At 39.4% G+C, this 13657-nt stretch overlaps 1 protein-coding gene across 4 annotated transcripts in view; it reads right to left on the reverse strand.

Moving 5' to 3' along the window:
• Nucleotides 1-13657, reverse strand: part of LOC133615456 (SLIT-ROBO Rho GTPase-activating protein 3-like) — a 112332-nt gene that overhangs the window by 31164 nt on the left and 67511 nt on the right. For all 4 annotated transcript variants that reach the window (XR_009816714.1, XM_061974068.1, XM_061974058.1 and 1 more), the window contains exons 9-13: nt 12013-12114; nt 11733-11921; nt 9193-9277; nt 9085-9112; nt 4423-4450 (exon numbers count right to left, since the gene is read on the reverse strand). Coding sequence is in view for 3 of the 4 variants with exons in the window: in XM_061974068.1 (XP_061830052.1) it covers nt 4423-4450; nt 9085-9112; nt 9193-9277; nt 11733-11921; nt 12013-12114 (432 nt within the window). In the remaining variant the exon portion in view is untranslated. The remainder of the gene's footprint in view (nt 1-4422; nt 4451-9084; nt 9113-9192; nt 9278-11732; nt 11922-12012; nt 12115-13657) is intronic.

A 13657-nucleotide genomic window follows, 5' to 3' on the forward strand; every position in this document is an offset into this window, starting at 1 on the left:
GTCCCCACATCTGCGGTCCCCTCCAAGGTTTCTCATTGTCCCATTGGGTTGAGTTTTTCCTTGCCCGCATGTGGGATCTGAGCCTAGGATGTCCTTGTGGCTTGTGCAGCCCTTTGAGACACTCGTAATTTAGGGCTATATAAGTAAACATTGATTGATTGATTGATTGAATCACAAGATTAAAGTACAGTGTTTTATTTTTCTGTATTTAAACACAGTGTTCCTGTGTATCTATGTCATTTCCGAAGGGATTTTTTTGTAAACAATAACAAAAAAGACAAAAAGCAATTGTGTTATTTGCAGTAGTATCGACAATATACTGATATTGTACCATGATATCGTTACTGTCGATTTTTGTATCGACCCGGCTTTCATTCAAGAGCTCTCGCTTAGCAGATATCTGTGCTTTGTTTGTATCTTCATATGGTGTGTGATGTAGCATATTTACCCATTCCTCGTCTCCTAGTCCTCCAGTGATAATGATACATGTACGTTTGTAATAGGGCTCTTGCAAATAAATAGGAGGCGCGCGGGCTTGACTTTTAGAACGTAGTTTGGATCTGTAACTAGACTACAGCCCAAAACACGTGTCTCCTTGAGCTAAATTGAACTCTGTCTCTGCATGATTCCTTGCTTCTTGTCTGATTATTAGATATCATCAGTGTTTGAACCTGACATATAAACTCTGATGATTAACTTGTGTGATGACTGTATTATGATGATAGTATATATCTGTACCATGAATTGATTTACGTGGACCCGACTTAAACAAGTTGAAAAACGTATTGGGGTGTTACCATTTAGCGGTCAATTGTACGGAATATGTACTGTACTGTGCAATCTACTAATACAAGTTTTAATCAATAAATCAATCAATCAAACACTAATGGAGTATTGGTGCGTGCAGGCGGCTGTGGCCTGCGGGCCGCTTCTAATACTAATCAAATATCATCCCGGGGAACGTAGATTATTCCTTGACTTTGACACCCCTGCTCTAAATGGTACATCTTGGTGGGAAGCCATGCTATAATTGGCTCCAGGAGAGAAAGTGACCCTGTCTTTATTGAACCGTACAACTCATTTAGTCAATATCCCCGATTCTCAACTAATCCCTTTTCCCCCCTTGAGTGCGTTTAACATAAAACTCAAATGTGCACTGCAAAAAGTCAGTGTTCAAAAACAAGAAAGAAAAAAAATACAAAAATGAGGGGTATTTTATTTGAACTAAGCAACATTATCTGCCAATAGAACAAGACAATTTGGCTTGTCAAGACTTTCCAAAACAAGTAAAATTAGCTAACTTCAACGAACCCAAAAATAAGTATATTCTCACTAATAACAAGTGCACTTTTCTGGTACAAAAACAAAAAGGCCTTTTTGCTCAATATGTTGAAAAATATTCTTAAAGGGGAACATTATCACAATTTCAGAAGGGTTAAAACCAGTAAAAATCAGTTCCCAGTGGCTTATTTTATTTTTCGAAGTTTTTTTCAAAATGTTACCCATCACGCAATATCCCTAAAAAAAAGCTTCAAAGTGCCTGATTTTAACCATCGTTATATACACCCGTCCATTTTCCTGTGACGTCACATAGTGATGCCAATACAAACAAACATGGCGGAAATAACAGCAAGGTATAGCGACATTAGCTCGGATTCAGACTCGGATTTCAGCGGCTTACCACTGTCTGATAAGATAATTACTAACTATGAACTAGGTTTACAACATATGAAATACATTTGGCAACAACATGCACTTTGAGAGTGCAGACAGCCCATTTCAGGCGCGCTAAGAACATATATTTTTCCACAATTTCAGCACTCAGGTTAACCATACCTAAATAGATACAAAATACTGCATTACACAAGACTACCCGAATGTACTCGAATGATTGAAAAAAATGAATGTTTTTAAGCTAAATTATTGGTAGACACAGTTTATGTATAATAATTTACGTAAAACCGCGAGTAATGAATGAGGTTTTCATCAATTAATATATTCTGTAGACATACCCTCATCCGCTCTCTTTTCCTGAAAGCTGATCTGTCCAGTTTTGGAGTTGATGTCAGCAGGCCAGGGAAGCTAGTGTCATACTTGCCAACCTTGAGACCTCAGATTTCGGGAGGTGGGGGCGTGGTCGGGGTGGGGCGGGGCGTGGTTGGGGGCGTGGTTAAGAGGGGAGGAGTATATTGACAGCTAGAAGTCACCAAGTCAAGTATTTCATACATATATATATATATATATATATATATATATATATATATATATATATGTATATATCTACATCCTGAAAATATGCAAACAAAACTGTGTTTAGATAATTGATACTTCAAACTTGCATAAATAAATATTAAGGAATAATACATAACTTGGCTTCTGAGAGTTTCAAAATGTAATGAATAAAATGCTAAAGTTGTTGATAAACAAGCAATTATATTAATAATTAAATATGGTCATTTTAAATGAATTATTATGATAATTTAAAATCAATTATTTCAAATATGTTTATTTTAATGTATAATTCTATGGCTGGATGTAATAAGGAGTCACGAAAAAATGCAAATAAAAATACAATTAATTTTGATGTTTTTAGCAAAATATAGTAAACATGTATTTAGTTTTTTTTTTTTTTTAATTAATATATATATTTATTTTTAGGTAAGATAAACATAATAATACAATTTATCTCTAGTCTGGATGATTTAGTTCTTGTCACCCTGTTGTCCTCCCGTCATGAAAAAAGGCTGTCCTCACTCAGGTCCGCATGGAGCTGGAGGGGGCGTGGCTTCCAGCTCCGGCTGAAAATCGGGAGATTTTCGGGAGAATATTTGTCCCGGGAGGTTTTCGGGAGAGGCGCTGAATTTCGGGAGTCTCCCGGAAAATTCGGGAGGGTTGGCAAGTATGGCTAGTGTCGATATTCTTCTCTTGATCATCTTCGGTGGCTTAAGGGACGGTAGAAGCGATGTGAGCCAAGACATCCAGGGGGTTTAGCTCGCTCGTCTGCGGGAACAAACTGCCGCCATTGCTTGCTGTGCTACCGAGGTCCTTTGTCCCTGAATTGCTCACACACTCCGGCAGATTCAATGGGGGTCTGGCGGCAGATTTCTTTGACTTTATCGTTGGAAATGCATCTGCTTTGAGTGTCGCAGGATATCCACACATTCTTGCCATCTCTGTCGTAGCATAGCTTTCGTCGGTAAAGTGTGCGGAACAAACGACTGACCATTTTGTCGGCTTTCCCCACACCCTCGTATTTTGAACAAATTTCGTCCAATTTCTTGCCACTTTCGCATCTTTGGGCCGCTGGTGCAACTTGGATCCGTCCCTGTTCGTGTTGTTACACCCTCCGACAACACACCGACGAAAGTGAGAAAATGGCGGATTGCTTCCCGATGTGACATCACGAGAGCGAGCGAATAATAGAAAGGCGTTTAATTGGCCAAAATTCACCCATTTAGAGTTCGGAAATCGGTTAAAAAAATATATGGTCTTTTTTCTGCAACATCAAGGTATATATTGACGCTTACATAGGTCTGGTGATAATGTTCCCCTTTAAATGAAGTAAATGCTAGTGCCATTATCTTGACATAATGATATGTGCTCAGCATTACATTTCTTGAAACCAGCAAACTTATACTAAAAACTAATTTAATGTTCTTAATGGTAAGGCAACAAGGCAACCGCTTGTTACTCTCGGGGTCTCCTAGCCGCTCAGGCAAATCATATTGTCTAAAAATGCATTTTTCCATGGATAACATGACATCATCGCGCCAAGTGCGTGCTCTTTCAGTCAATTAGTGCGCATATATACAGCCCAGCCCCCGGCCAAACATTTCTTAATTGTAATTTTGAAGAATTTATCTGAATGTGCATGAACTATTTCTGTTCAAAATTGTTAGAAATGTTAAATGTTTAAATATTAACTGTCAGTTTACTGTACTGTGCCAACTGTACTACTTTATGAGTACTTATTTTCTATTGTTTCATTGAAAATAAAACAGCAAAGTCCATTTGGCTGTCATCTGTTTTAATTATGAGACACAATTGTGTCAAAGTCATGATTTTTTTTTCATGCTTGAAATAAGAAATAATTACTTTAAAAAGTAGTTTTATACTTGTGAGTGTTGATGACACAGCTTTGCAACACTTGATATTCTAGTTTCAAGCATGTTTTACTCAATATAGGTCATCAAATCTCAGCTGTAATATCTTACTGAGATCATTTAGGACCAAAACACTTAAAACAAGTAAAACACTCTAACATAAAATCTGCTTAGTGAGAAGAATTATCTTATCAGACAGAAAATAAGCAAATATCACCCTTATTTGAGATATTTCATCTTACTTAGATTTCAGTTTTTGCAAATGAGATATAGGGCCATGACCCCATGAATAAGAGAGAGATAAGAGTTAATTTGGTACCTGTGTACGAGACATTCTTCTTCTTCTTCTACAGCAAGCAAAGCACAACGGGAAAGAGAAAAAAGAGGTAAGGATAAAAATAAAAATAAGAGGACTAAAGATTTAGAAGCAGTGGTGCAAAGTGCACGTAAGAACACAAAGTGAGAAAAGTGGAGAGAAAGAGAGGAGGCAAGAGCGTTTTAATCCCTTTTTAGAAGAGGGGAACAGATAAAAGGGGGGAAATGGATTGAAAAGGCCATAAATAAGTCATAAGCGGACCATACTGTAGGCCAGGGGTCGGCAACCCAAAATGTTGAAAGAGCCTTATTGGACCAAAAATACAAAAACAAATCTGTCTGGAGCCGCAAAAAATTAAAAGCCATTATTACATACAGATAGTGTGTTATGAGATATAAATTGAATTAATATGACTTAAAGGAAACTAAATGAGCTCAAATATAGCTACAAGTGAGGCATAATGATGCAATATGTACATATAGCTAGCCTAAATAGCATGTTAGCATCGATTAGCTCGCAGTCAGGCACTGACCAAATATGTCTAATTAGCACTCCACACACGTCAATAACATCAACAAAACTCACCTTTGTGGATTCATGCACAACGTTAAAAGTTTGGTGGACAACATGAGACAGAAAAATAAGTGGCATAAAACGCAGAAAGATATACATGTAAACAAACTAAGGTGAGTTCAAGGACTGCCAAAATTCGTAGGACAAAACGGCGCTCGCCAAATACTCGAATCAGTGAAGCATGTTTAATATACAGGTAAAAGCCAGTAAATTAGAATATTTTGAAAAACTTGATTTATTTCAGTAATTGCATTCAAAAGGTGTAACTTGTACATTATATTTATTCATTGCACACAGACTGATGCATTCAAATGTTTATTTCATTTAATTTTGATGATTTGAAGTGGCAACAAATGAAAATCCAAAATTCCGTGTGTCACAAAATTAGAATATTACTTAAGGCTAATACAAAAAAGGGATTTTTAGAAATGTTGGCCAACTGAAAAGTATGAAAATGAAAAATATGAGCATGTACAATACTCAATACTTGGTTGGAGCTCCTTTTGCCTCAATTACTGCGTTAATGCGGCGTGGCATGGAGTCGATGACTTTCTGGCACTGCTCAGGTGTTATGAGAGCCCAGGTTGCTCTGATAGTGGCCTTCAACTCTTCTGCGTTTTTGGGTCTGGCATTCTGCATCTTCCTTTTCACAATACCCCACAGATTTTCTATGGGGCTAAGGTCAGGGGAGTTGGCGGGCCAATTTAGAACAGAAATACCATGGTCCGTAAACCAGGCACGGGTAGATTTTGCGCTGTGTGCAGGCGCCAAGTCCTGTTGGAACTTGAAATCTCCATCTCCATAGAGCAGGTCAGCAGCAAGAAGCATGAAGTGCTCTAAAACTTGCTGGTAGACGGCTGCGTTAACCCTGGATCTCAGGAAACAGAGTGGACCGACACCAGCAGATGACATGGCACCCCAAACCATCACCCAACCATGCAAATTTTGCATTTCCTTTGGAAATCGAGGTCCCAGAGTCTGGAGGAAGACAGGAGAGGCACAGGATCCACGTTGCCTGAAGTCTAGTGTAAAGTTTCCACCATCAGTGATGGTTTGGGGTGCCATGTCATCTGCTGGTGTCGGTCCACTCTGTTTCCTGAGATCCAGGGTCAACGCAGCCGTCTACCAGCAAGTTTTAGAGCACTTCATGCTTCCTGCTGCTGACCTGCTCTATGGAGATGGAGATTTCAAGTTCCAACAGGACTTGGCGCCTGCACACAGAGCAAAATCTACCCGTGCCTGGTTTACGGACCATGGTATTTCTGTTCTAAATTGGCCCGCCAACTCCCCTGACCTTAGCCCCATAGAAAATCTGTGGGGTATTGTGAAAAGGAAGATGCAGAATGCCAGACCCAAAAACGCAGAAGAGTTGAAGGCCACTATCAGAGCAACCTGGGCTCTCATAACACCTGAGCAGTGCCAGAAACTCATCGACTCCATGCCACGCCGCATTAACGCAGTAATTGAGGCAAAAGGAGCTCCAACCAAGTATTGAGTATTGTACATGCTCATATTTTTCATTTTCATACTTTTCAGTTGGCCAACATTTCTAAAAATCCCTTTTTTGTATTAGCCTTAAGTAATATTCTAATTTTGTGACACACGGAATTTTGGATTTTCATTTGTTGCCACTTCAAATCATCAAAATTAAATGAAATAAACATTTGAATGCATCAGTCTGTGTGCAATGAATACATATAATGTACAAGTTACACCTTTTGAATGCAATTACTGAAATAAATCAAGTTTTTCAAAATATTCTAATTTACTGGCTTTTACCTGTAAACAGTGTGCTTTATAACAATTAGGGAGGTTTGTGTCATGTTTGTCCTCCTACAGAAACCATATTAAAACAAAAAATGTATTTTTTTCCCCTCAACTTTTTCCATTTTTCATACATTTTTGAAAAAGCTCCAGAGAGCCACTAGGGCGGCGCTAAAGAGCCGCGGGTTGCCGACCCCTGCTGTAGGCAGACTGGGGGTGCAGTGGATGCAGGCAAATGAGAATAATCAAACTATTATTACTAAAAGAGGAGATAACATCAGTGTTACCTGTATGTAGGACAGTATATCTGTGGTGAAGAGTGTGTGGCAAAATTCAGACACGGGTCTGGACTTCCGTGCGCGCACCAAGCGAGCACACTGAACTCTGGGAAGTACATCATAAATTGCAACATGGGCATTTTTCTTTGTGGGTATTAACACAGACCGTAATGATGCTCGCTAATTGCAGCTATTAGTCACACTGCAGTTATGACAAAAATGGAAATGGAAAATGGTTTAAAACGGCCTCTCTGCTCTCCTCTCCCTCTTTCAGACACACCACTTTTATTTTTCTCCCCCCAGTACACTGCAAAAAGTTAGTGTTCAAAAACAAGAAAAAAAAATACAAAAATGAGGGGTGTTTTATTTGAACTAAGCAAAATTATCTGCCAATAGAACAAGAAAATTTGGCTTGTCAAGACTTTTCAAAACAAGTAAAATTAGCTCACCTCAATGAACCCAAAAATACCTTAAAATAAGTATATTCTCACTAATAACAAGTGCACTTTTCTTGGTGGAAAAAAAATTAGACCTTTTTGCTCAATATGTTGAAAAATATTCTTAAATGAAGTAAATGCTAGTGCCATTATCTTGACATAATGATATGCGCTCGGTAGAGATGCGCGGTTTGCGGGCACAACCGCGGAGTCCGCGGATTATCCGCGGATCGGGCGGATGAAATTTTAAAAAATTAAGATTTTATCAGCGGGTCGGGTCGGGTCGGGCGATTGAAATAAAAAAAAATTAGATTTTAAATAGATTCAGGCGGGTGGCAGTTAAACCAATTCGGAAATATATATACATAGTTAAATGTTGTTACCCACATACGAAAAACGAGCAGGCACCTGCAGCATATGCCACAACAGAAAAAAAAAAAAAAAAGAGATGGACACTTTTACGGCGCGGAGAAGGCCCCCGACGCCTCGCCGGGGTCCGGGATCGAGGCCCCTTCCCCCGAGAGGGCCCCACCGGGAGCCGTAGCTGAGGCGATCCGCGAGAAGGGCCCGACGCACGTCCAGGGTCACCACCGCGCCCACCGCACCGACACCCCGCCTCGTCCGCCTTCGCCGCGGCCGGCGTCACGCGCAGCAGGTAAGCAGCTTACCTGCCCGCCACCCCCGTGGCCGGGGGCTCGTAACAGGGATCACTCCGCGCGCTCCGCCCGCGCAGCTTACCTGCCCGCCACCCCTGTTGCCGGGGGCGCGTAACAGGGGTCACTCCGCGCGCAGTGCGCTCACGAAAGGGGTGGGGCTCACCCTGGTTGATATAGACAGCAGGACGGTGGCCATGGAAGTTGGAACCCGCTAAGGAGTGTGTAACAACCCACCTGCCGAATCAACTAGCCCTGAAAATGGATGGCGCTGGAGCGTCGGGCCCATATACCCGGCCGTCGCCGGCAGCGAGACGCGCTTGGAGGTGCGCTCAGCGCGGCTCCCATATGATTGCACACTGGTGTGCGTCTGGGTCGTGACAGCGTGGCACACGAATGTCTGTACTGCATTGGATCAGTCTCCTTTCTTTAACAGGCAAAAGCTTTATAACCTCACTAATGCCTTGCATCGTCTATATTAGATATATAACAACGGGCGGGTGCGGGCGGATGGCGGGCGGATGCGGTTCTGATCAAATGTTAGATCGGGTGGATTGCTGATGGTTGACGACTTTCTGATGCGGTTGCGGATGAAATAATTGCCTATCCGCGCATCTCTAGCGCTCGGCATCATGATTTTTTTTTTTCATGCTTGAAGTAAGAAATGATTACTTTAAAAAAGTAGTTTTATACTTGTGAGTGTTGATGACACAGTTTTGCAACAGTTGATATTCTAGTTTCAAGCATGTTTTACTCAATATAGGTCATCAAACCTCAGCAACATATCTTACTGAGATTATTTAAAACCCTTAAAACAAGTAAAACACTAACATAAAATCTGCTTAGTGAGAAGAATTATCTTATCAGACAGAAAATAAGCAAATATCACCCTTATTTGAGATATTTCATCTTACTTAGATTTCACTTTTTGCAGTGTAAAGACACTTTTTTTTTTTTTACCTGGAGGGGTCTGTGTTGACTGCCTCGGCTGGAGGAGAGGGAGAAGGAAATGGATTTCTTTTTAAAAGGTTTCCAGCGTGGCCAGCCTCTGTGATGGTGTGAACGTACCTTTCTGTATGGCATCTTGGAGAAGATCGTGTTTGGCTTGAAGTTTGGAAGTCAGAGAGCTGCTGGTGAGAAACTCCTTTACTTTCTATAGCAATAAAAGAAATACAAATAAAAGACAAGAGATTCACTGTTTTCTTCTCTTTATGGAATATTTGTTATTTCACATCCTGTCTCAGATTATACAGAGTCATACTTGCCAACCTTCAGAACTCCAAATTCGGGAGATTGGGGTGGGGGGGGTGTTGAGGTGGGCGGGGTCAGGATGGGCTATGCCGGGAGCGGGGTTAAGGGGGGAGGAGTATATTTATAGTATTTATCCGTATTTTTCGGACTATAAGTCGCAGTTTTTTTCATAAGTGCGACTTATACTCAGGTGCGATTTATGTGTGAAATTATTAACACATTACCTTAAAACATCAAATAATTTTATTTATCTCATTCACGTAAGAGACTAGACGTATAAGATTTCATGGGATTTAGCGATTAGGAGTGACAGATTGTTTGGTAAACGTATAGCATGTTCTATATGTTATAGTTATTTGAATGACTCTTACCATAATATGTTACGTTAACATACCAGTTGGTTATTTATGCCTCATATAACGTACACTTATTCAGCCTGTTGTTCACTATTCTTGATTTATTTTAAATTGCCTTTCAAATGTCTATTCTTGGTGTTGGCTTTTATCAAATAAATGTCCCCAAAAAATGCGACTTATACTCCAGTGCGACTTATACAAACCCTGTTTCCATATGAGTTGGGAAATTGTATTCCATTTATATTTACACCTAACACAATGATTTGCAAATCATTTTCAACCCATATTCAGTTGAATATGCTACAAAGACAACATATTTGAAGTTCAAACTGATAAACTTTTTTTTTTTTGCAAATAATCATTCACTTTAGAATTTGATGCCAGCAACACGTGACAAAGAAGTTGGGAAAGGTGGCAATAAATACTGATAAAGTTGAGGAATGCTCATCAAACACTTATTTGGAACATCCCACAGGTGAACAGGCAAATTGGGAACAGGTGGGTGCCATGATTGGGTATAAAAGTAGATTCCATGAAATGCTCAGTCATTCACAAACAAGGATGGGGCGAGGGTCAACACTTTGTCAACAAATGCGTGGGCAATTTGTTGAACAGTTTAAGAAAAACCTTTCTCAACCAGCTATTGCAAGGAATTTAGGGATTACACCATCTACGGTCCGTAATATCATCAAAGGGTTCAGAGAATCTGGAGAAATCACTGCACGTAAGCAGCTAAGCCCATGACCTTCGATCCCTCAGGCTGTACTGCATCAACAAGCGACATCAGTGTGTAAAGGATATCACCACATGGGCTCAGGAACACTTCAGAAACCCACTGTCAGTAACTACAGTTGGTCGCTACATCTGTAAGTGTAAGTTAAAACTCTCCTGTGCAAGGCGAAAACCGTTTATCAACAACACCCAGAAACGTCGTCGGCTTCGCTGGGCCTGAGCTCATCTAAGATGGACTGATACAAATTGGAAAAGTGTTCTGTGGTCTGACGAGTCCACATTTCATATTGTTTTTGGAAACTGTGGACGCCGTGTCCTCCAGACCAAAGAGGAAAAGAACCATCCGGATTGTTATAGGCGCAAAGTTGAAAAGCCAGCATGTGTGATGGTATGGGGGTGTATTAGTGCCCAAGACATGGGTAACTTACACATCTGTGAAGGCAACATTAATGCTGAAAGGTACATACAGGTTTTGGAGCAACATATGTTGCCATCCAAGCAACGTTACCATGGACGCCCCTGCTTATTTCAGCAAGACAATGCCAAGCCACGTGTTACATAAACGTGGCTTCATAGTAAAACAGTGCGGGTACTAGACTGGCCTGCCTATAGTCCAGACCTGTCTCCCATTGAAAATGTGTGGCGCATTATGAAGCCTAAAATAGCACAACGGAGACCCCCGGACTGTTGAACAACTTAAGCTGTACATCAAGCAAGAATGGGAAAGAATTCCACCTGAGAAGCTTAAAAAATGTGTCTCCTCAGTTCCCAAACCTTTACTGAGTGTTGTTAAAAGGAAAGGCCATGTAACACAGTGGTGAACATGCCCTTTCCCAACTACTTTGGCACGTGTTGCAGCCATGAAATTCTAAGTTAATTATTATTTGCAGGAAAAAAATTAAGTTTATGAGTTTGAACATCAAATATCTTGTCTTTGTAGTGCATTCAACTGAATATGGGTTGAAAAGGATTTGCAAATCATTGTATTCCGTTTATATTTACATCTAACACAATTTCCCAACTCATATGGAAACGGGGTTTGTATATGGTGATTTAAAAACAGCACCAATGTTTTAATAGCAGTATCCTGCCAGCTGCTCAGTCAGCATTAATAGCCCTGATGACTTCATCGTAAACAACAGTATGGCAAGTATAACACTGTAAAGTCAATAACTTTGTCGGAAGGTTGCCTACAGCCACAGCTGTAAATGGTAAATACACAAGAGGTGTTAACTGGAGCGTTTACGGTACACGTACTTATTTACTCACCGTTAAATAGTATGTCTCAGTCTCTTGCTGATTGGCCCGACGCTTGGCGAGGGTAAGTTTTGGGGCGCTGGCTCCTCCTCCGGGGGGCTCGTGCGAAAGGCCGCCGGGTATGTCGGAGGAGGGGTTGCAGTCGCTGTCGCACATGCAGTCCAGCAGGGCGCTCAGCGTGGCTTTGAGGGTTTTACTGACCTGACACGGGCAACAGATGGATTACAATCAACATACCAGATGACAGATTGTCGTCGGTGGCTAAGAACGGTGTGGACCGAGGTCATCTCACCTCCTCTGTTTCCAGCGTGACAGCAGCGAGTCGAGACTGAAGCTGCTGAAATCTGGTCTCCAGCTCGTACCTCACCTGGCTCTCCGCACTCACCTCGCACACCTGAAGTACAGACAAGTACCAAAGTCAGACCTGATATGACAATTATACCATATTTTCCTGGACTATAAGGCGCACTTAAAATCCTTTCATTTTCTCAAAAATCGACAGTGCGCCTTATAACCCGGTGCGCCTAATGTACGGCATCATTCTGGTTGTGCTTACCGACCTCGAAGCTATGTTATTTGGTACATGGTGCAGAGATAAATGTGACCAGGAAATGGCAGTCATACATAAGAGATACATGTAAACTGCAAGTTTACGCCAGTAAACAACAGCAATACTGTATATGTTCTGCTGAGAATATAGAACATTACACACGGCGCTCAAAAATCTGTCAAATTGTTTGTAAAATGTTAAAAGTTAAAGTGCCAATGATTGTCACACACACACTAGGTGCGGTGATTTTTTATTTTTATTTTTATTTTTTTTAAGACATGTATCTCGTGCGCACAAGAAACTTTCTCCTGCGCAGGAGATACATGTCTAAAAAAAAAAAAAATTATTATATATATATATATATATATATATATTTTTTTTTTTAATAATTTTATAAAAGGAAACTCTCGTGCGCACGAGATAGTTTCTCGTGCTCACGAGATACATGTCTAAAAAAACATTAAAAAAAAAAAAAGTAATTAAAAAAAAAAAAAAAATTTATAAAAAAGAAACTCTCGTGCGCATGAGATACATGTCTAAAAAAATAAAAGATTAAAATAAATTAAATTATTAAAAAAAAAAAAAAAAAATTTTATAAAAAGTTTCACGTGCGCACAAGGTACATGTCTAAAAAAAATAAAAATGAAAAAAAGTAATTTATTTTTAAAAAAATAATAATTTTATAAAAAGAAACTCTCGTGCGCATGAGATACATGTCTAAAATATATAAAAAATTTAAATAAATTAAATTATTATTTTTTTTGAATAATTTTATAAAAAGTTTCTCGTGCGCACGAGATACATGTCTAAAAAAAAATTAAAATTAAAAAAAAATTAATTTTTAAAACATTTTTAAAATAATTTTATAAAAAGAAACTCGTGCGGACGAGATACATGTCTAAAATATATTACAAATTTAAATAAATTAAATTATTATTAAAAAAAAAAAAAATTGTATAAAAAGTTTCTCGTACGCACGACATACCGTATTTTTCGGACTATAAGTCGCAGTTTTTTTCATAGTTTATGAAAGTTGCATAATGTTTTTTTCCTTCTTTATTATGCATTTTCGGCAGGTGCGACTTATACTCCGAAAAATACGGTACATGTCTTAAAAAAAAGAAAATATATATATATATATATATATATATATATATATATATATATATATATATTTCAGAATCAGGTATTTTGGTAAGGTTTACAAGTACAACAATTAGGTTTTACTCCTAATGACAGTATAACTGCCACACTCAATACGGCAGTTATTTAAACATAACTCCTAAACCACACATGCAAAATGGCTAATAATGCCTGAATTAATGTATCTTTGTGAGTTTTACCGGAAAAAAAAAAAAATTGTAAGGTTTGCAAAAACACAAGTTCG

This window comes from Nerophis lumbriciformis, linkage group LG01 (assembly GCF_033978685.3).
Source record: "Nerophis lumbriciformis linkage group LG01, RoL_Nlum_v2.1, whole genome shotgun sequence".
Taxonomy (NCBI): domain Eukaryota; kingdom Metazoa; phylum Chordata; class Actinopteri; order Syngnathiformes; family Syngnathidae; genus Nerophis; species Nerophis lumbriciformis.